Source organism: Onychomys torridus, chromosome 1 (assembly GCF_903995425.1).
Source record: "Onychomys torridus chromosome 1, mOncTor1.1, whole genome shotgun sequence".
NCBI lineage: Eukaryota > Metazoa > Chordata > Mammalia > Rodentia > Cricetidae > Onychomys > Onychomys torridus.
The window spans coordinates 59,417,289-59,440,549 of NC_050443.1; the positions used below are offsets into that span (position 1 = coordinate 59,417,289).

At 48.1% G+C, this 23,261-nt stretch overlaps 1 protein-coding gene across 1 annotated transcript in view; it reads left to right on the forward strand.

Moving 5' to 3' along the window:
- Positions 1 to 23,261, forward strand: part of Abhd2 (abhydrolase domain containing 2, acylglycerol lipase) — an 80,098-nt gene that overhangs the window by 50,115 nt on the left and 6,722 nt on the right. Inside the window, exons 6-8 of the mRNA XM_036187320.1 lie at positions 14,456 to 14,639; positions 18,243 to 18,335; positions 22,206 to 22,316. Coding sequence (XP_036043213.1) covers positions 14,456 to 14,639; positions 18,243 to 18,335; positions 22,206 to 22,316 — 388 coding nt within the window. The remainder of the gene's footprint in view (positions 1 to 14,455; positions 14,640 to 18,242; positions 18,336 to 22,205; positions 22,317 to 23,261) is intronic.

Sequence of the window (23,261 nt, forward strand, 5' to 3'; positions counted from 1 at the left end):
TCTTCATAGAGAACGTCTAGTTCCCTGTAGAGGTCAATGATCAGACAACCGATTCATCGGTAGAATTCCCCCTGGGAAATTTTAAAAGACACCAGAGCTGGGGCCCAGCTCCTCGGGAGTCTGTGGTCTGGCCAAGGTTTTCAGAGCCACAAACCCGAGTCTCATCTCCTGTTGCCTCTTTAGTTTGTTGCTATGTTACTGTGTTGTGTTGTGTTAGATCTTGTTTTGCTTTTCATTGTAGAAAATTTCAGACTAGGGAGAGAGGAGAATAGTAGAGTGAACTCAGGATAAACCCCAGTATATTAGCACCTGCTTCAAGACTCATGCAGCTCATAACCAGTCTTAACCAGTCTTGTTCCTTCTGTAAACCACCCCTTCCCACATCCTCTCTCAAAGGCTATTTCAAAGCAAGCCCAATCAGCTGGTCCTTTCATCCGTCACTACCTCAGCGTGCTGTGCTGTGCTGTGCTGTGATACACTGTAAACTGGTCTAACTTGTCTGGACGACAACAAAGCCACAATCTGGTGGCATATCCAGCAGAAACTTATTTTCCCACAGTTACGGACCAGGAGTCTGGGTCTGTGATCTCTGTGTGACTTGTAGATGGCCACCGTCTTGCTGTGTGTCTCTGTGCTCTTCTATCTGTGCTTCCGTTGGGTGCTTCTCTGTGTCCTAATGTCTTCTTAGAGGGCATCAGCTGTATGTGTTAGGGCCCATCACCTCATTTTAACGTAATTATACCTTTGAATACCATGGCATGCTGAGGGATCGGAGGTCAGAGTTTCAATATGTGGACCTGGGGAGACACCATTTATCTCATAGCCTAAACACGAGCACAATATATCATCTCAATTAAAATAGCACCACTTGAGTTCACACATGAGCAGTCCACTTCTCCCAGCTGTCTTCTGTCCTGTTCCCCTGTTGCTGCAGGTTGCTCAGTTTAGAAGCCACGTCAAGTCCATGTGTTGCATTTGGCTGATGTGTTTCTTAGACCTCTTTTAAATCACCTTTCCTCACTTTTACCAGATTCCTACGGAGTCATCGTCATAAGAGTGACTTGATGTGATATTAGGGTGGGAAGCTCTCTGGATCCCCAGGATATGCCACAAACTCATGAGTCTTCTTCATCCCACTCTGAGTATATGTTAGCACCATGCACTGACCCCAGCAGTCTCTGGGTGCCAGAGGGACTCTGGCCTGCTCATCTCCGGAATGCCCAAGCTCTTTGGAAATCCCTTCCATGGTGCTCACTTAGCCTCTCCTGTTGTCTGAGACTCTACCAAGATGTCACTTTCTATGAGAACCCTTCATTGATTCCACTCCCTGGAAGTAATGTGACCCCCATCCACACCACCTAGTCTTCTATTCAGTGCTCGCTCCTAAGCATCTCCATGAGACTTAAGATGTGAAGTTATTAATTGGTTTTCATATATATATATATTTGGTTTTCTGAGACAGGGTTTCTCTGTATATCTCTGGCTGTCCTGGAACTCACTCCATAGACCAGGCTAGCATTGAACTCAGAGATCCACCTGCCTCTGTCTCCCAAGTGCTGGGATTAAAGGCATGAGCCAACACACATGGCTGGTTTTTGTGTATTTTAAAATGAATTTATCAACATGTTTAGCTCTTGTCTCTCTGTCCCAAAAGTCCACTCCACTAGAGCCCGTCTTTGTACCCCCTGCTGTGACTCTCAGTACCCAGAGTGTTGCATGGCCTTAGGAGGCACTCTCTCTGAGACCACTGAGTGCTGGCTCAGGACTCTGCTGGCAAATGTGGAAGATAGTGGATGGGCTGTGCAGTGGCCATGCAGATGAGAATAAGTTCAAGCGGGTGTACCTCATAGCTATGTGAATTCTCCCTGGTGTAAAGCTCACCACTCTAGAACCTAGGCCTGGCTTTCCCCTCACTGTGAAAACCCTTGTCTTTGTCAAGACTGAGGAGAAAACAGAAGAGGGTATTGACAGGGCCCTGTACTCTGCCCATTCCGCAGTGCCCTGGGAAAATCATACACAACCTTTCCCCTATTTTTCAGTTTGGAACTCAGTTCCAAAGCACAGAAGTGCTAACCCCTTGTCAGCAGCCATTATTAACAGAAGAATTTCCTAAGTGGGTGATTACACATTCTTAGGCTCTTTGGTGTTGCCTGTGAACGATAGATAGTTCATTAAGGAAAGCCTTGCACAGAAGCTTCCATTGATCTCACACTAATGAGGGGCAGACTATGCTGAACTCTCGTATTTTTTCATTTGATTCTTCTGCGTCAGAGCTAGCTCTTAATTACAGGTTTAGGGAGGTTAAGAGCCTTGCCTTGGATCATGTGACCAGAAGAGACCCAGTATTTAAAGTGTATGATTCTTAACCCCACTTCTGTTCTATTACTCACTTGCTATTTGGAGTACTACTCATTATAGTAGAGTATATATATAAAAAATAAGGAATATGTGTGTGTATATATATACACATACATAATACATATATATATATATAGTAGAGTATTCAGAATAGTAGAGTGTAGAGAAATGTGGGTATTTGAGCATTTAAAAGTATCTCACTTTGGTGATGGTGGGCATTTTTATTAGTAACTCTAACTTTCATGGCACGTGCCATGTACTGGGAACTGTCCTGAGTACTTTTTATGCCATGTTAAGTCAGCTGTCCTCTGTGACAGGTAAGGAAACTGAGGCCAAGCAAGGCTGACTGACTAGCTGTAGATCGCAAAGCTGATGAGTGAGTGGCCTGAGTTTCAAACCATGGCAGTCCAGCCCTATCTGTCGGAGCTCCTGCCTCTGAACAGCAGGCTGCAGCACCTCTCCATGCATGAGCAACCGCTAAGTAGACACGGCTTTCAGTCTTTTAGACCGAAGACCAAAGGGCATCCAAGAGCTTCTCAGGCACAGAAGTGAGCCTGGTGGTTTGGAGTCTGGTCTTTTATTTGTCCAACATCCTGCAGTATCTGGAGTAGAACACACCTGAGAGTCTGAGTCCCTACCTTCAGGACACTATAAGGAACAGCTCACTGCTTTGGGCAGACAGGACTGCATAGCCACAGTGAGTCCAAGTTTATTTGCCGAATTTATCCGAAAGAGAGTGTTCACCATTGGTAAGCTTTTTAGATACAGGGACGAGGTCTTAGGTTTTAATAGGTGCGGATAGAATGTTTGATAATCTCCTACCTCTCCTGCATGACCCACATCTGCTCAGGACTGGCGGGGAAGGGGCAAGAGACCTTCAGATGGGATTTGCATATCTAGTGGAGAGAGCTGAGAAAGGCAGGAGAACATTGGCAGTAGTTTCATACGTATGGCATAGAGTCCATTCTTTTTAGGACTGGCTTTCCAGATGCGTGACCTTCAGTCAGGTCTGTGTGGGTCACAGACCTTCAGTTCAAAGGTGCTATGACTTTATATTCAGAGTGCCTCTGTCTGTGAGAAAGAGAGAGAGAGAGAGAGAGAGAGAGAGAGAGAGAGAGAGAGAGAGAGAGTGTGTGTGTGTGTTATCACTGAGCTACATTCCCAGTCCTGTAATCAATTTTTAAAATTAGTACAGGCATAATATTTTATTTTAGTACTTGCTTATATTCAACATGCTTTGGCCTTTTTAAAAAAGATGCATTTTCTTTTCATCTTACGTGTATAAGTCTTTTAACTACCTGTATGTAAGTGCACCCCGTGTGTGCCTGGTGCCCAGAAGAGGGTCAGATCCCTTGGAACTGGAGTTGGCAGACTGCTGTGAGTCACCAGGTAGATGCTGGGAACCAAACCTGGTCCTCTCTGAGAACAGCAAGTGCTCCTAGCTGCTGTGCTGGGGCTATAGCTCAGTGGCAGAGCATTTGCTTGGCGTACATGAGGCCCTGAGTTCAATCCCCACCCCCCATAGCAGGGGTAGGAGTTTCTACTTAATTTCAAGTGCACCATTGATTTTTTTGTTTGGTTTGGTTTTTGTTTTTTCCGAGACAAGGTCTCTCTGTGTAGCCTTGACTACTCTGAAACTTGCTCTGAAGACCAGACTGGCCTCGAACTCACAGAGATCCGCCTGCCTCTGCCTCATGAGTGCTGGGATTAAAGGCGTGCGCCGCCACTGCCTAGAACCATAGATTTTTAATGTGGGAGAGGCAGTGCTATGGATTGAACTGGGCTCTTATACTTGCCTGGCAGATGGCCTGCCTTTGACCTGGATCCCCAACCTTCACTTTACTTTTCTTTATTCTGAGACAGGGTCTCCCTGAGTTGCCTGGACTGGCCTTGAACATATTTTGTAGCTCGAGCAAATCTCAAACTTATGGTCCTTCTGTCCTATCCTCCCAGGAAGCCGAGATCACAGGCCTCTGTCACCAGGCCTGACTTCATAGACCTTTTAAACTTTAATTCCAAAAGTATTTCAGCTTTACAGGAAAGTTACAGAGAGTTCCCACATGTTCTCAGCCCATCCCCTAATGTCAACATTTAACCACAGTACAAGCATTGAAGCCAGGCTCCATTGGCAGCATTCTTGGCTAATCTTCAGACTGTCTGAACTTGTCCTTCCAACTCATCTTCCTTTGTGACCAGCCCATGTGACCTTTATTTGTGGTATCGCCTTAGGCTCTCCCATTGGGGACAGTGCCTCAGTCTTCCTGTCTTTCCAACCTTGAAACTTGTGATGAATATTTAGTATTTATTTTTAGGATGTCTTGTAGGGGTGTGTGTGTGTGTGTGTGTGTGTGTGTGTGTGTGTGTGTGTGTTTAGAAACAGAATCCTAGCTGTCCTGAAACTCACTCTGTAGACCAGGCTGGCCTTGAACTCAGATCCTCCTGCCTCTGTTAGTTAGTTTCATATTTACATAGTTTTAATTTAGTTGCAGACACAGTTTGGATTCTAATAGTAACTATTTAAAGTCACTTTTTGGTCAATTTAAAGCGATGTAGTCATTATATTGAATCTGTTTAAGAGCCTCTGCCTCCCAAGTGCTAGGATTAAAGAAGTGCACCCCCACACCCAATTGGTGTTTTGTAGGGTTTTTTTAAACTGTGAAATATTAAATATTTCCCTTGCTAAATTAAAATAAATGACAGTAGCTAATCGGATCAAAAGCAGAACATAAACCTTTGATGGTAATTAGTAGCACCTACAAGGGTCAAAGTTGCCCTTTTTTCAAGAATTACTAATTTATTACTTTTATGTGCAGGTGTACGCATGTGCAAGCAAGCAAAAAGTGAGGAGGGGGAAGCCAGAGACAGAGCTTATGTGCACCAGGTTTGGGCAGGGGGAGGTTGGAGACCAGAAAAGGGCATCAGATCCCCAGGATCTGGAGTTAGTTACATGCAGCTGTGAGCCATCATGTGGTTACTGAGAACCAAACCCAAGTCTGCACTCTTAACCACTGCATCATCTCTGCAGCCTCCAAACTGTCTTTTCAATGTCCCCTTAAGTCGGATGCTACACTGGACCAGGCTAGGCATCCACCCTGCTATGTGCATGCCATCAATAACACTGAAGAAGAAGGGAAATGGAGGAGTTTTGTGATGTTTTAAAGAATCTTATTGTAAAGAGCCCCATCTAACATGGGAACACGCAGTCGTAAACATGCGAACACGGTTGATTTTCTAATCCAGGCCGTGTTTGGAATATGATGTTTCTGCCTGTGATAATGTTAGGCCGGTAAATCAGGAAGCACTGTGTTCCTTCTGTGTGCCTCTGGCTGAGTGCGTTAGACCCCAGTATTGGAGTTCAAAGTAGATCAACCCAGGCGTGAGCTGGGGAGAGCTTCTCTAGCCGGAAGTCCTCTGGCCTCTGTATTTTATCTCCATACCTAGAAATTTTATGACCAGAAAATCAAGAGCCAGTGGTCCTGTCAGCTCGATCTTGAGTCAGAGATAGAGATAATATAGGTGTTTTAAAGTCTCTTCTAAATCAGACAAAAGGAATAAAACTAACCTGGCTTTGGCCCCGTGAGGCCACTGGGTTCCTTGAGAGTGGGAATCTCCTAAGAACTTAGCGCCCTTCTTTACCTGAAACACCGAACTGGGCATTTTAACATTGAAAATGGGCTCAAATGGTTTAAATGCTTTAGTTTAAATAGTGAAGTGGACTTCCCCTTATTTCCTAAACTCTTTACCTCTTGGCATGGTAAAATGCTGGGGGAAGGTGCCTGAACTGGCCGTATCACCCTGTCTTGTTCTCTTCCTTGGTGAAGAAGCACTTCAGTGTCCTGTTGGTCTACTGTAGGATTATTCGTTTGTTTGCTGGTTCTTAATGTAGATTGGAGCCTTCGAGAGAAAACCTTGATGTGCCTAAAGGGCAGTACCAATCTTCGAAGGGAGAAAGGCCTTTCTCCTAAAGTAACCATATAATTTAGGGTCCTAACTGGGACATTTTGGAAAGTCAAGGGAGCTCTTACCAATATCGATATCAGAACATCAGACTTGCATCCAAACTCAGAGCGGTAGGACACCTGTGGTAAAGAACTTCAGACAGTTAATTCTTTAAAGTAAACTTACCTTTCCCTTCCTTTGGTTTTATGAGACAGGGTCTTGTGTAGCCCAGGCTGACCTCAAACTTGCTTTGTAGACAAGGCTAGCCTTGAACTCCTCATTCTCCTGCCACACCTCCCAAGTGATGAGATTACAGGTGTCCACCGAGCCCAGCAGTTGTGTCTGTTTGCCTTCCTTTGCTTTCTTTCTTTTTCTTTTTTTCTGTCTTCAGGTTTATTTTATACATATGAGTGTTGTACCTGGATGTCTGTATATGAACCACATGCATACCTGGTGCTTGTAAAGCTCAGAAAAGAACATTGGATCCCCTGAAGTTGGAGTTATGGATGATTGTGAACCACTATGTGGGTGCTTGGAATTGAACCAGGGTCCTCCGGAAGAGCAACCAGTGCTTTAACTACTGAGCCATCCAGCCCTTTTCCTTTTCTTTTTATAGTAGTGGGGCTCTATAATACTATATAATTATAGTAATTATAATTACTGTAGTTATTGTCTCAGACAGTAAATTTTAAGACGTTTCTATTTCGTTTCCATTGTTCAGTCCATCTTACAGGATTTGATTAGTTCATCAACCTAAATGTTTCTGTGAACTTGTCACATAGCTGCCATCTTCACTGTCACAGGCCCAGGTAGGGATGGTGCTGATTCCAGAGTGACAATGTGAATTGTGTTGCCTCTGTTTAACAAGCCAAGCCTTGGACTGGTGGTGGCACAAGCCTTTAATCCCAGCACTGGGAGGCAGAGGCAGGTGGATCTCTGTGAGCTTGAGGCCAGCCTGGTCTACAGAAAACCCATCTTGGGGGGAAAAAAAGGAGTCAAGCTTTCTTATACTGGCAGTGGACCAAGGGAAGGGAGATGGGGAGGCCGGAAGAAGAGATGGCAGTGATGTGGCCGAGGTCAAGCATCTTAGGGGATGGATGCTGAGGAGCAGGACCCATGTGCTTCAGGACAGGTGCAAAGCGCTGTCAGGTTCTGGTGAGATCGTGGTGTGTAAGATCGCAGTGTGTAAGATCCCGGTGTGTATGCCTGCAGCCATAAGAAAGCATTGCAGGGCTGGAGAGATGGCTCAGAGGTTAAGAGCACTGGCTGCTCTTCCAGAGGCCCTGAGTTCAATTCCCAGCAACCACATGGTGGCTCACAACCATCTGTAATGAGATCTGGCGCCCTCTTCTGGCCTGCAGGCATACATGCAGGCAGAACACTGTATGTATAATAAATAAATAAATCTAAAAAAGAAAGAAAGAAAAGAAAGCATTTCCAGGACAGACAAAGCTGGAAGTACTCGGTTTCTTTCTGAGATAAGGCAAGCTAACTTCTTTTCTGCAGCTGTTTTCTTCCTGGTGACTCATCCTGGGTGGCTTCTCCTTGGCTTTAAGAAATGACTCATGTACCTTTACTACAAAAGTGACAGGAGTTGCTGAGCCCCAACCACCTGCTGTCAGCGAGCCATGTTGTCAACCTTAGTGGGACCGATACTCATGATGCTGGCCAGTGTGTGCCCAGTGTGTGTGCTTTTGTTGAGCATGATTCAAACTTTGTTGTTACTCACGTCACATCCTGTGACATACCTACCAAATGCCAGGCCCATGCCTGGCATAGAACATACAGAATGACTCAGCTGCTGCACGCACAGGAACACCATGTCTCTGGCTTCGTATATTTTAGACTGCTTAGTCATGTTCATGTCATTTGGGGATATGGCTTTTGGTTTGTTTTTTGAGATAGGGTCTTGTGTAGTCCGGGCTGGCCTGAAACTCACTGTGTTGCCAAGGATAACCTTGAACGTCTGACCCTTTTACTTCCACTTCCCAAGGGTTGGGATTCTAGTCTTGTACCACCTCACCCAGTTTTGTGGTGCTGTGGATTGAGCCCAGGCCTTCCTGCATACTAGATAAGCACCCTACCAACTGAGCTACATCCCTAGCCCAGGAATAGCTTTTGAAATAGCAGCTTTCAGAAAGACTTTGCTTTGTCTTTCCGTGGGGGGAGAGGCTTGAAGAAAAGGTAACTGCTTTTTGCCCGTTCTCTTCCCAATACTGTCCTGTTGTCTTATGCGACTCATCGCTCTAGAGCCAGGCTAGTGGCTCATCGTCATCTTGTCTTTGAAAGCTACAGTGAGATTAGATGTCTAATCTTGTTATTGGTGCTAATCTCAGGAGGATCAAATACATAGAACCTCACTAAACCCCCACTGTGGACATACAGATTACTATAGTGCTTAGCGAAAGAAGCCAAGGTGGGCCTAAGAGCATCAGGAGTTCCCAGCGCCATGAGGAGGGCAGTCCTGGCACTAGGCAGACACACCGTGACTACCCTTTCCTTGCCTAGGATAGGTGGCTGCTCTTCATAGACAACCAACAGCTTATCCAGCACCGGGCAGAGCTGGCTTTTATGCAGATCAAATGTGTTTCGATGTAATGAAATGAATGTTCCAAAGAGCATACACCATTAGCTGTAATTGTTCCTCAGTTGTGTAGCAAATCCAAGTTTTGTGACTGCTCCAGGTCTCAAATAATTAGGTTGGAATCGAAGTACTGCAAGAGGTCAGATGGGAAGACAGAAAGTCTTTAATAATTGAACAGTACTCCCCTGCAATACTATTGCCTCTGTAGGTTTGTGATACAGAGCAGAAGACTCAGGTTTGGCGTTCAGATGCAAGTACCAAAGACCAGCATCCCCACTCAGGCCAGCATCCCCTCTCATCCCCACCCAGGCTAGCATCCCCACTCATCCCTACTCATCCCCACCCAGGCCAGCATCCCCTCTCAGGCCAACATCCCCACTCATCCCTACACATCCCTACCCAGGCCAGCATCCCCACTCATCCCCACTCAGGCCAGCATCCCCACTCATCCCTACTCATCCCCACCCAGGCCAGCATCCCCACTCATCCCCCCTCAGGCCAGCATCCCCCCTCAGGCCAGCATCCCCACCCAGGCCAGCATCCCCACTCATCTCCACTCAGGCCAGCATCCCCATTCACTCACCGTGTGTGGGAGGACAAGTTGCTTCAGTGGACAGTTGTTTCTTCATCTGTGTGGTCCAGACAGAAAGCCTGCAGCAGAGTGTGCCTCCCCTCTGCCATCTCTTTGCTAGAGTTATGCCAACTAAGCATCCTCTAAGCATCATCAGGCTCACAGATGCAGCAGGGAGCAAGATCAAGGACATCTTTATGTAGTTTATAATCTAATAGCAGCTCCCTCAACGTTACAATACGGCATAAAGATATGAGTAATTAGCCAAGTCTGACATTAGGCAGAAATCCAAACAAATGGTAGAGAAGTAAGGATTTTTACATTTAACAGTGTTTAAAAAATCCTCTTAGAACCATTTCTTATGCAAATAATGTCCCCAGCATAGACTGCTGTTGCATTACTTATGTGTCAGGTCTCTTTAACATAGTTGAACTGGCCTTGGGGATCTTTATTTGGCTGGAGATTTGAACTAGGTAGGTTGCTTTTATTAGACATGAGACCCACAGTTCTCCCATTGGTATCTGCCACAATTTTTCACAAATACTCAATTAGATATGTGCACACATATATTTCCCATTTAAACCTAAGCACACATATGGGATGGCGCCCTTTCCTGCTCCCTTCCTTGTTTTGGTTCCTCTGGAAGACGGATTGTCATTCACCCAGCAGGTCAGATCCTTTATCATCTTTCTCTTTCACAGCAGTACATGCTTCATGTACCCTGCCCGTTACTCTATTACTCATGGAAGTGGGGTTGTTCCAAGGTCTTCACTGCTACAAACAGCAGTTGCCAGGAACATCCATGTACATAGATCTTTGCACACACATACAGTTGTATCTGCAGCATAAAGTTCCCAGAAATGGAATTGCTAGACCAAACACTGTGGGTTTTTGTTGTTGTTGTTGTTGTTGTTGTTTGAGACAGGGTCTAACTATGTAACCCAGACTGGCCCTGAATTCACAGTCCTTCTGTCCTAAGTGTCAATAATTCAAAGAATTAGACCTTTTCTGGTTTTCGAGGTATGGTCTCATATAGCCCAGGCTGGCCTGGAACATGCTATGTGACCAACAATAACCTTAGATTCCTGACCCTCCCTCCCCGCCGCTTCCACTCCCTCCCCGCCGCTTCCATGCCATCAGCATCCACCTCCCAAGTGCTAGGATTTGGGGTTTATGCCACCATACCTGGCTTAAGGACTGTACTTAAAAAATTTGTGTGTGTGTGTGTGTGTGTGTGTGTGTGTGTGTGTGTGTTACTTTTCTGTTGCTGTGATAAAATGCTGTGACCAAGGCAACTTTATAGGAGAGTCTTTTGGGGCTTCTGGTTCCAGAGAGTTAGTGTCCATGATGGTGGGACAGAGGCAGCAGACTGGCATGGCAGCTAGCAGCGTGTTGACAGCTCACATCCTGAACTATAACCCCAAAGCTGAGCCTTTAAACTTTCAAAGCTTGCCTCCAGTGACAAGGCCACCCCTCCTAAACACCTGCAAGCAGTACCACCAACCGGGGATCACGTGTTCAAATGCCATTTGAACATTTGTTATGGGGGACATTTCTGATTCAGACCACTCCAGCGTGTTTGGGTGTTTGCCTGCATGCATGTCCGTGCACCTTGTACATGCATGGTGCTCAGAAGCCAGAAGAGGACATAAGATCCCCTGGAACTGGAGTTTAGGATGGTTGTGTGCTGCCATATGAGTGCTGGGAACTGAACCTGGGTTCTCTGCAGGAGCAGCAAGTCCACTTAACCTTTGAGCCATCTCTCCAGCCACAGGACTGTACTTTTAAAAGCATTAATAATGTTACCATGATGCATTATTCCAAGATCTCCGTTCCACCATGCACCACCATGCAGCACCATGCACTCATTCACGGTGAACGTACCTGCAAGCCTGTTGTCTGCAACCTCCCCAGCCTTGGCTATTGGCAAATTTGATGATCTTTTCTGATTCCAACAGAAGAAAAAAATGCTATTTGTTATTTTAATTCTTTTTTTTTTAACCTATGAATAGCACTATCCTTTTAAAAACAAAAGAAACAGAATTGAGGCTTTTATCCCCTTCCCTATCAACCAGGAAGGTAATTCTCCAGTGGACCCCTGGACCAACAATGTCAGCATCACCTGACAGCACACTGGAAATGGAGACAGCCCATTTCCTCAGGCCCTCTGAAGGGGAGCTGAGCCAGAACCCTGAAGCTCTCTGTAGAATCCTGCCTCTGGAGCACCTGGGTTAGTAGGTTTGGGGCAAGAGCCCAAGAACAAGCATTTGGAGCAAGTTCCCACGCAGTGGACTACACTGCCATTCACTGTGGCATTGTGTCACTCTTGCAGAGATGTTTATTTGTTTTTTCAGTGCTGGGGAATCAAACCTAGAGCCACATATTAGCCAAACAGGCTCATCTGCCACTGAGCCCGACCCCAGCCCTTTGCCGAGGTAATTAACTTCAGACAGGTTTTCTAATTCCCCCTTCGCAGAGGAACATTACCACAAAGCAACTGTGCATATTCAGAGTTTGATTTTGAAGGTGGGTGTATGTGGCTCATACCTATAATAGCAGCACTTGAGAGACTGAGGCAGGAGGATTGTCACAAGTTGAAGATAGCTTAGCTTGGGCTACCTAGTGAATTCCAGGCCAGCCTGGGCTAGGAAGAAAGAGCGTGGGGCAGAAGAAGGAAAGGGAAAGCTGTTTATTCTGTCAGGTGGGGAGGCTCTTCAGGGAGGACCTGGTTATGGCGACCTGGAACTGGCCTCCTGGGAAAACCTTGCACTAGAGAAATGTGGAAAATCGCTTTACTTTAGACGATTCTAAAACTCTGCGCAGCGCCCCCACCTGTGCAAATTGCTTACTGCATATAGAAAGAGAAGGAAATCTGGATTGAGATCACCCAGAAGACAGGATTGTACCTCAAAAAAATCCTTTATGGGTTGGGGATTTAGCTCAGTGGTAGAGCACTTGCCTAGCAAGCGCAAGGCCCTGGGTTCGATCCTCAGCTCAAAAAAAAAAAAATTCTTTATTGCTGGGAAGTTTGATGCATGCCCTTAATACCAGCGCTTGGGAGGCAGAGGCAGGCAGATCTCTGAGTTCGAGGCCAGCCTGGTCTACAGAGCGAGTTCCAGGACAGCCAGGGTTGTACAGAGAAATCCTGTCTTGAAAAACAAACAAAAAGTTCTTTCTCATATAGTTCAGAGTGGCTTACTTTTTTTTTGTTTGTTTTGTGAGACAAGGTCTTGTTCTGCAGTCCAGGCTAGCCTGGAAATCACTAGATAGCCCAGGCTGTCCTCTACTTCAAGCAATCCTACTTTAACATACACACATGTATGCATGCTCCTAGGGTTCTAGGTTACAAAGGTGTAACCATTAGGCCTGCTTTGTTTTATTTTTTTCTCTTTTGAGACAAAGTCTTGCTCTGTCTCTTCAGCTGGACTACAAACCTGCCTCAGCCTCCCAAATGCTGTGATGACAGGAGCAAGCCGTGATGCCTAGACAAAACCTTTCTTCACTAGAGAAATGGTTATTAGGCCTACTGGTACATACAGACCATCTAGGAGGCCCTCCAAAGAGCATCCATGCCCTTTAGGTCCCATCACCAGACATTCTGATGACAGGTTAGGATACATCACACACATACATAGTGTTTCCATGCCAAAAGCAACTTGGGGAAGGAAAGGGTTTATCTCCTCTTCTAACTGCCAAGTCACATCACTGGGGGAAATCGAGACAGGCACTCAAAACAGGAACCGCGATGCAGGAACTAAAGCAGAGACCGTGAAGGGCCGCTACTTAGTGGCTTGCTCACTCACCTTGGTTTTTATACAACTGCCCAGCACCCACCATAGTGGGTTGGACCCACACACACACATCAATCATTAGTCTCCCTCCCCCAAAGAAATGCCCCTCAGACTTGCCTACAGCCCAGTCTGGTGGAGGCATCATGTCCATGAAGGTTCCCTCTTCCCAAATGACTCCAGTCTGTATCAAACAGTGTACACAGATAGAAGGGAGTTGTTCTAGGCCCCACAACACCACTTGCCAATTCTGGAAGCTATGGTTGGGCCATTTAGGGGAGTGAACCCTCTGGACCAGTGGCAGGGCAGCAGCTCCCATACCCACTGTGAAGCCCCTTTTCCAGGCCGGCATGTGGGGTCTGTGCTTCTGCTAGCTCCCAATAATTTCTCAGCTAGGCTTTACTCAAGTTGGCTCCCCAGGCTCTGGCCTTAGCCCTTTAGAAGAACGTGCTAAATCCTTTGCTATAAATGTCCACCAGCCTCTTTCTCTCAGTAAAGCTATAGAGGCATAGCTTGGCTCTGACAGCTTCCCAGAGGGCAGCAGCTGAGATCATTCCTCCTGGGCAGACCAGGCCCAACACCCTCTCCATTCACTCAGCCCCTCTGAGTGTCTCTGAATGAGTTGCCTCCCTTGGCACGCTATTCTTATGCCACCAAGAACATTTGGCTGAACCGTGCAGAGCATCCCAGGTGCCCCTCTGGACTGGGGTTCGTCTCCTTTCCCTCCCCAGAGTTGACAAGAAGATCCTGTAAATAACATCCTTTGGGCTCTCACCAGCATGAATCATTGTACACGTGGGTATACCACCCCAATCTGTAGCTAAGGAGCCAATCAGTCCCCGAAGGACTTAATTCCTGCTTGTGTTCACATCTGTGCATGAACATAGGTGCTCACACTCATCCTGAAGATCTACTGGAATGCCCAAGAGCATCTAGACTAGTAAACCATGGCCCACCTTTAAAAGAGCATTGCAAATCTATTGATATGTGTGCATCTGCTCACAACCACTACTAATGCCCACTTTTCTCTAGTGAGGGAGCACCTGTCATGTAGCTGAAAAGCGGTATCTATCTGCCTGGCTGTTCTTCCTTAGCAGATGTGCAGTGTATCTCACTCTTTCCATGTGTTGGCACCATTAGCAACGCTCTAGCTTGCATTTTCTTCAGTATTTGTTGCACCTGAAATAATTGGGTGACCTCACCTTTTGCCCTCAGGCTGTACGTGGGAATTTGGAGCCATGGTGAACTACATCAAGAAGACATATCCCCAGACCCAGCTGGTCGTCGTGGGCTTCAGCCTGGGCGGCAACATCGTGTGCAAATACCTGGGGGAGACGCAAGCAAACCAGGAAAAAGTCCTGTGCTGTGTCAGTGTGTGCCAGGGGTACAGCGCACTGAGGTGAGTCATCTGCATCTCTCTGTCTCTCTCTTTCTCTCTGTCTCTGTGTCTCTATCTGTCTCTGTCTCTCTCTGTCTCTCTCTCTCTCTGTCTCTGTCTCTCTCTCTCTCTCTCTCACACACACACACACACACACACACACACACACACACACACCCCTTCCATTGAGTCCTTCAGTTGACAGTACTTGTTTATTGAGCTAAACCAAGATACCAGACCAGGCCCAGGGAACACCTTGTGGACTGAGCAGAAGTCTCCAACTCTTGGACTCAACTGGATCTGCTTCCATGTCATACACCAGAGTCATCCCAGCAGGCTTGTTAAGTCTGAGATGCATCTCAGTATTTTAGGATCAGAGCTGGAATTGGAGCACCAAAGCCTCTGTAATAGCTGCGGCTGCCCTAGGGAGTCTCAGCTTATGTCTGAATTTCAGGAATGTGGCAGAACTACAGGTTAATGAGAGAACACAGGAAACAACAGTACCTGACCCCTGGGCCTTGTGACCCTAGATCCCTCCATCCTGCAGGAGCGCTGAGTCTCAGCTAGTGTCTGAAGGGACTTGTGGAAGTCACCTAAGCAGTGTCCTCACCTGAAGGATTCACCTCTCAGCATCCTAGCCCAAGAAGCTGGCGTAGGGAGCAAATGTGTACCTCAGCCCTTGGCTTCCTGCCTGGAGACTCTTTGGGATGAGTTCTGTGTGGGGTACTCAGAACAATGCCTGGCCACAGAGTTTAACTGTCAGCAGCATTGTTACTGTTCCCTGGAAAATGGGGAGGATGGCTTAGATCAGGGGACCACAAAGGCCAGTCTGATGAACTACGGCTGTCTCAGTTCATTGAGAATCACTAGAGTGACTGGCAAGGTGGCCCAGTGGGTAAACACATTTGCTGGTTAAGTCTGGTGACCCATGTTTGATCACCAAAACCCACATAAACCAGAGCTGGCCAAAACCAACTCCGCAGAGTTGTCCTCTGACTCTCGTGTGGGTGCCATGGCATGTGCACCCACACATATCACATGCACACACGATAATAAGGCAGGGTTTAAAATACTCACTTGAGGGGATCATGTCGAAATACATTCAGGGGGGTGAGCCTACATAGAAGTGCTCATTTGATGGACCTGCCTTGTAGACCCACTTCATAGATGCTTCTGTGGGAAGCAGTCATTGGGGTTGGTGGCCTGAACAGCCTCTAGCTCTGGCGTTTTGGACTAGGTTAGCCTCTTGTCCTTTGGGAGCCTTCAGTAGGTGGCTGAAAGGCATACATACTCCCTTTATCTGGGCTCAATGAGAACTATCCAACTCCCAGTTCATGGTCACGTAGAACCAGAGCTAGCCAGAATCCGTCCCGCCCAGTCACTTGGATAAGAAGAGATAATGAGGGGACAGCCTTCCACCACATCTAAGGGAGCGGAGCCTGGAGATGAGGGGCCGTCCCTGCTTCTACCTGACAGCTGGTCCAGTGTTCAGGACCCTGTCATCTTTGGTGTTAGGAACCCCTAGATCCCCTTCAGGGAGCTTGCTGTGAGTGCTAACCTCATGTTCAGAGAGCACTGGGTTTTATAAATAGGAAGCGTGTGACAAATTTGTCCTTTTCTTCCCCTCCTCCCTCTCCTCTCCTCCCATCCTCTCAATAAACAAGTTTCCCTGCATTTTGCAGCAATAGCGCCACCTGCTGTTTGCAGGTAAGCAGCTCAGTTAGCAAAATAAGGTATTCACATAAGGCAGTGAGTAAAGTAGGAACCTAGGATGGTGAAGTGCTCTTCCCTGAGATCTCTAAGAGCTCCAGACACACAATTGCCTATTGTCACATCAGCCTCATATAGTAAGGAGACGAAGAGGTAGGTTGGTTCTCTAGAGCGTGATTGACATTTGGCCGAGATCCTGCCGTCCTCCACATGGAATCTTGTGGCCGGCCAGAGAAGCACATTGTCCCCTGTGTGCTGGTGCTGCCTGGGGCTCACAGCCGCGCTGAGGGCAGGAAGGGAAGTTCCATACTTGGAACCAGTGTGACTTCCTCTTCCTGCAGATGCTGAAGGTGTGAGGGGCCTTTTCACCCCTGATGACAGCCGGGCAGGTGGAGCAGGAAGGCTCATCTGCTCCCTGCCTGACATCCAAAGTGTAAAACTCATTTCTTACATCTGACAGCGGCTCTCACAAATGCACTTTGCAAGTTTTTCCTCTAGGGGTTTTGAGTAGCCGCACGGTCCCCATCACAGGGTCCTGCCCACCTCACGTGATCTTAGTGATACCTCTGGGATCATCTTCTCTGTAATTACATTTGTTTGGCTGGTTGTTTGTTGGGGCTGGGTGTGTATTCATGTCACGACCCATATGTAGAGGTCAGAGAACAATTTTGCTGTTTGGACGGTCTCTGCATGCAGCCATGGCTGGCTTAAAACTTGCTGTCTAGACCAGGCTGGCCTCAAACTCACATAGATCTGCTTGCCTCTGCCTCCTGAGTGCTGGAATTAAAGATGTGTGCCATCGTGCCTGGTCAGAGGACAGTTTTGGGGGGATCAGCTCTCTCCTTCTACCGTGTGGGTTGAACTCAGTCCGTCACTTAGCAGCAAGGGCTGTTGCCCTCAACAGCCCCTCCTCTGGGCTTCTGTACTCACGTGAATTAGGTTCTCTGTGTGAGTGCTCCACTCATCAGCATAAGGCTGCCTGAGACTATAGCACCCTCTCTTGCTCCTTCGGAGTCTCCTGTGCGCTGTCCCTCTGTGACACTTGCAATCTATCTTGGTACCCCGTGTGCCACAGTTTCATGTGGCACACTCGACCACCACTCTCTTCCGTGGCTCACCTAGATCCCGGGCAGACACTTCCGTCCTTAAGAAGCATGTGGCTCATTGGTCCGGCGTCCTTGTCCTCACCTTCCCTGGGCCCTTGTGAGCTCCGGGGACTTTGACGAAGCAGCGCCCGTGGTGTTGAACCTAAATAAACCGCTGCACTGCTAACAGTGACATTATGGCCAGGACTCCCCTGCCCCCCTTACCTCTGCAGCCCCTCAGTCAGGATCTCAGCCAAGGGAGGAATGAATGAGATCAGGAGAAAACCCTGACATGACTCTCAGAGCCGCAGCAACGGGAGTTGAAGGTCAGGAGAGGAGGAGCCAAGTGGAGGAGCTGATATCAGGCTGTGGCTTGATGGTTGAGAAGGAGGACGTTAGGCCCGGGTTCACAGTGTCCTCTCTGTGATGGCGCGGCTCACCTGTGACGTCGATGCTTGTGTTTCTACCCGCACGGGGCAGGGAAGTCCCGGACATGGTAGCGGCTTCTCAGGAAGTGTGTCCTTCCACACTTGGAGCTTCTGTTCTGTGAACACATCACACACACCTTTATGCTCCCCAGTTATTTGTTGGAGCAGATTCTCCGCAGGCCAGGAGGGGGTCAGGCCTGCTAGCAGCAGCCAGCCGTGCTTTTCAGGGCCCTGGAGGCTTCCCACAGGGTCCTCCCCAGAGGTGTGATGCTGCACATGGAAGCTGAGCCCCAGCACCCGGGCGCAAGCCCACATGCACTGTCCCCGCGGCCCACATGCACTGTCCCCGCGGCCCGCATGGCAGTCCTGGCCTGTCTCACTTGCTGCCGTGCTTCTTCCAGGGCCCAGGAGACCTTCATGCAGTGGGACCAGTGCCGCCGATTCTACAATTTCCTCATGGCCGACAACATGAAGAAGATCATCCTGTCTCACAGGTATACCACCTTCTCTTCTGTCTCAGGAGATACCTTGGTAACGCCCGCTAAGACGAGACAAGGAAGCTCTTCACATGCCATTCTTGACCCAATTAGCAGCCCTGAGGTGGCCTGCCACTGTCTGAGTGGCCTTCCTCCTCAGGATGCTTCTGAGGAGGGCTTCAAGACTGGGTCTTGGCCAGTCTCAACTTTAGCCACATGGCAGGAAGCTCAGGCTCAGGAGCAGGAGCCGGCCAAGGGGTGCAGGAGCCGGCCAAGGGTGTCACTGATGGCTTTGTTCTAATTATTCCCATTGTTCTCTCCCTTCTACGTGTCGCTTCCCTTCCCCTCCAGCTAGACCCGAGCATGTGGAGACCTCTGCTCCCTCTGTCCTTGTCAGAATCCGCCCACTGGGCCCACACCATTCCTTTAAGGCCCACCTAGGTTGCCCTTCACGCACGAGGCTGGTTTTTTGAGGCTTCCCCTGGGTCTGTCCTGTGCCTCAAGTTTGCTGGACATGTTTTCACTCCCCTGCCCCAGAGAAGCTGTTCTCAACCTGTGGGTCATGACCCCTTTGGGGGTAGAATGACCCTTTCACAAGGGCCGCCTGCGACCACCGGAAAAACACAGATACTTACATTCTGATTCATAACAGTAGCAAAGTTACAGTTATGAAGTAGCAACTAAAATAATTTTATGGTTGGGGTCACCACAACATGAGGACCTGTATTAAATAGTCACAGCTCTGCCCTAGAGCCTGGCACCCAAGGAACACTCAAGAAACGGACTTGGGAGGGGACTCTTGGCACCACCCTAAGAAAAAAAGCATTCTGAGTGATCAGTTTCTTGGTCCTTTTTGTTGGTTGGTTGTTTTGGAGTGATTTGGGGGTGGGGGGTGTTTTAGATGTGGTCTCACTTTGTTGAGACCATAAACTCTTAAGGTCAAGCAATTCTCCTGCTGCAGCCTCCTTCATACTGGGCCCACAGGCGTGCAGCCCTGTGCCCACCTCTTCATTTCCTCCCTCCACCCTAGTGGTTAAAACAACATTGTCTAGCCTGGCTTAGCCACACACCCCAGGGCAAGCTGAGCGTCCCGTGGGTGGACTCACATGGCACCTGAGCAAGGGTGGAGCTCACAGCCCCTCAAACTACAGAGCCGCGGGGCATGTCCTCAGGTCCTTGTGTCAGGTCGGTTGACTCCTGTCAGCAAGCGCACCCACTTCCTGTGATTTGAACATCGGTCACGTGCACACTGAGTTGGGTGCAGCCCAGCCGACATTCCGGTGGGTCTAGGGATTTACTGAGGCTCTCTAGCCAGACAGGGTGAAGCTAGATTGCTGATGCCAAGTTTAAAGTCCATATGTCTGCACCTCTAGAATGGACAGAGAGTCCTCCAAGGGAAGATTTGTTTTGCGGAAAGGGAGTGTTGCTAAAAAGTCCCGAAGGTTCATTATGCAATTGCTAACAAATTGGGAAGGCATGTTAGTGTGTTTACCATAGAAAGCCAGCTCACTGAAATCTGAGGGAAACTCTAGGCTACGAATTCAGTCTTTTGCCACCTTATTTGGGAAAAAGTAAGTCCTAAGGAAGGATGTTGCTCTCCTTTTAGATAGATTATAAATGGATACCAGAACACTGCATTTTTGGCATGACTGTTTCCCACTGTCGTGCCAACCCTCAGAGCAGACTCAGTCCTCCCTCTGCTGCGTGACTGAGAGCACCAGCTTGGAAGGGAAGTCCACCCTGCCCGTTGTCATCCCTGTCTTTATCATCCTGTCCTCGGTGGACATTCCTCTCCATAGAAATGGCCGCTGTATGGACCCGGGCCTCTGTCTCCACAGATGCACAGGTTCAAACAACAGCGGGTGGGAAGCACATTTAGCCCTGCAAAGGTTTTTTCTGCCGAATGTGTGCAAGTTCACCTCTTGAGAGTTTGTTTGGGGGTTCCATCAGGGGAGCATAGCTGCTTGTGTGCCCTTGACTGAAGACCGTTCTCTATTTAGGGAAGGTCGTCCACTTTAACCAAGCATGTGGTTTTTGTAGAGACACACAGGGAGCTGTGAGGAATGATGGAGTCACCGGCCTAGCCAGCCCCATCACCCTCACATCCGCAAGTTTACCTCTTACTCATTCCCTAAACAGTATATATATTCCCAAGTCTAGTGTCTGTTTCCACTCCATTCCCAATGTCTTAGGTATTATGAGTAATTTAGAGATGGTTAAACATACAGGAGATGGCAGAGTTACATGCATATCCTAAAGCCAGGTATGGTGGCACATGTCCTTGTCATGTGCTCAAACTACTCAAAAAGTTGAGGCAGGAAGATTGCTTGAGCCCAGGAGTTTGAGAACAGCTTGAATAACACAAAGAGACCCCATCCTATTCCATCTCACCACCACCCTCCAAAATATCAGTCCTGGAGTATCTAGGGGTTTGGATCTCTGAGGAATATCCTCTTTTTTGTTTATTTTATTGTTGTTATTGTTTTTGTTTTGTCTGTTTTTCAAGACTAGAGTTTCTCTGTGTGGTCCTAGCTGTCCTCGAACTCATTCTCTAGACCAGGCTGGCCTCAAACTCACGGAGGGCCACCTGCCTCTGCCTCCCGAGTGCTGGCATTAAAGGCGTGTGCCACCATCATCCAGCCTCTGAGGAATATCCTAAAACTAAATGCCTGTGGATAGCAAGAGTTCCGGTACACAGTTTTTCAGCCTGTGTACTGTGGAGAGCTGCCGATTTAGCCAGATGCTGAAGGGGCTACTGGTTAGCTGCCTCATGAAGCAACATAAACAGCGTGGAAGGGAACAAGGACCTGCCAGCAGTTGGTGGCATCAGCGTCGGTGTAAACCTGAATCCCCGTGTTTGGCCTGCTGTCCATCACTCTTCCCAAAGGCTCTTCCTGGGCTTCCTCCTATGCTAAAGTTTGTATAATAGCCAGCCAACCTGAAACCTAGTCTTCAGTTTGTCCGGGTACCCTGGAAGGAAAGTAGGGCTTTAATGTCCGTTTCCCTATACATGCTCATCTTGGGAACCAGGCATGGCAGCAAGTGCTTGTGATCCATGAATGTGGGAGGTAAAGGCAGGAGGCTCAGGAGTCCAGGGCTATGCAGGGGATTTAAAATTAGCCTGGACTACAGGGGACCAGGCTAATTGAAAAATAGAAATAAAATATAAGAGCTGGGGCGATCGCTTACAATAGAGTGCTTGCCTAGCATGCTTAAGAGTCTAGATTCGGGGAGGTGGTGGCGGAGGTGGTGGCGCACGCCTTTAATTCCAGCACTCGGGAGGCGGAGGCAGAGGCAGGAAGCTCTCTGTGAGTTCGAGGTCAGCCTGGTCTATAAAACAAGTTCCAGGACAGCCAGGACTGTTACACAGAGAAACCCTGTCTCGAAAAACCAAAAAAAGAAAGAAAAGAAGAGGAGGAGGAGGAGGAGGAGGAGGAGGAGGAGGAGGAGGAGGAGGAAGAGGAGGAGGAAGAGGAAGAAGTGAACACATTTGGGGCCTGGCTGGAGAGATGGCTCAGAGGTTAAGAGCACTGGCTGCTCTTCCAGAGGTCCTGAGTTCAATTCCCAGCAATCACACGGTGGCTCACAACCATCTGCAATGAGATCTGGTGCCCTCTTCTGGCCCACAGGGACACATGCAGGCAAAACACTGTATACATAATAAATAAATAAACCTTTTTTTTTTTTTTAAGAGTCTAGATTCAATACCCAGTAACACAGGAAAACAAAAACCAAAATGAATCAAAAACTGGAGGGCTGTATGTCTAATTTACCATCTCCCTGGTCCCATGGCGACTGGCACTCCTGGCCTGCCTGGGCGCAGGGAAGTAGGCTCCACTGGGGTGGTTTCTCCTACATCACTTCGTTCATGTCTGTGTCTTGCTCTAGACAAGCTCTCTTTGGAGACCATGTGAAGAAGCCCCAGAGCCTGGAGGACACGGACTTGAGCCGGCTCTACACAGCAACATCCCTGATGCAGATTGACGACAACGTGATGAGGTGGGTCTCCAAGGCCCCCAGAGGCTGCCAGTCAGCTCTGCCCAGCGCCACTGCCCTGCTCCACTTGCTTAGAGATCGAAGGGAAATCCTCATCTCTTGGAAATGGGTAGACTATGACCATTCATCCCATGTGGCCCAGGCAGCTTGAACTGGAGGGTGAGATGTGCCCACGTAGTAGTCCCTATATATCCTGCCTCAACACAGGGCAAGATCAGTGCCCCCAAGTAGTAGTTTTTAAACATGGTAAGCATCCAGACATCGATGGCTGAGTCCATCAAAAGCAGGTGACCCAAGGTAGACCAAGAGACCTGTAAATTTCAGACAACACAGGGAATCTCTTTCTGGGGTGGGGATGAGGTGAAGGTGTTTCTCAGTGGAAGATGTAATCCCCACCCACTTCTCTCAGTCTGTCTTTCCCTGCCTGGACTCGTGACACCTGTGAGCTCACCTTTGCTGGTTCCAGCACCTTCTAATTGAAGTTAGAGGCTTTACTTGTGGAGTTGGTCTCAGACCTTGTCACTGTCTTTCACGTTTCACAATCCCTTGAGACCTTTAGACATAGCCTAAAGCAAGCAGGTCGTCCTTGGATGGGTGGCCATTGGCCTGAGGCCGTGAGAGCTCTATTTTTCTTCTTCATGAGATTCCCTTCACACCAGGTAAACTTGAAGGTGCTGGTTACTGTCTTGTCAAAGCAAATAGAAACTATGGAATTGCTAATATATTTAAAAGATGGAAATTGTCTTAGTTAGGGATTTTATTGCTTTGAAGAGGCACCATGACCACAGCAACTCTTACAAGGAAATTGGGTGCCTTGCTAACAGTTTCAGAAGTTTGGTCCATTATCATCATGGTGGGGAGCATGGCAGCAGGTGGGCAGACATGGTGCTGGAGAAGTCGCTGAGAGTCCTACATCTTTTAGGCAACAGGAAGTCGACTAAGACACTG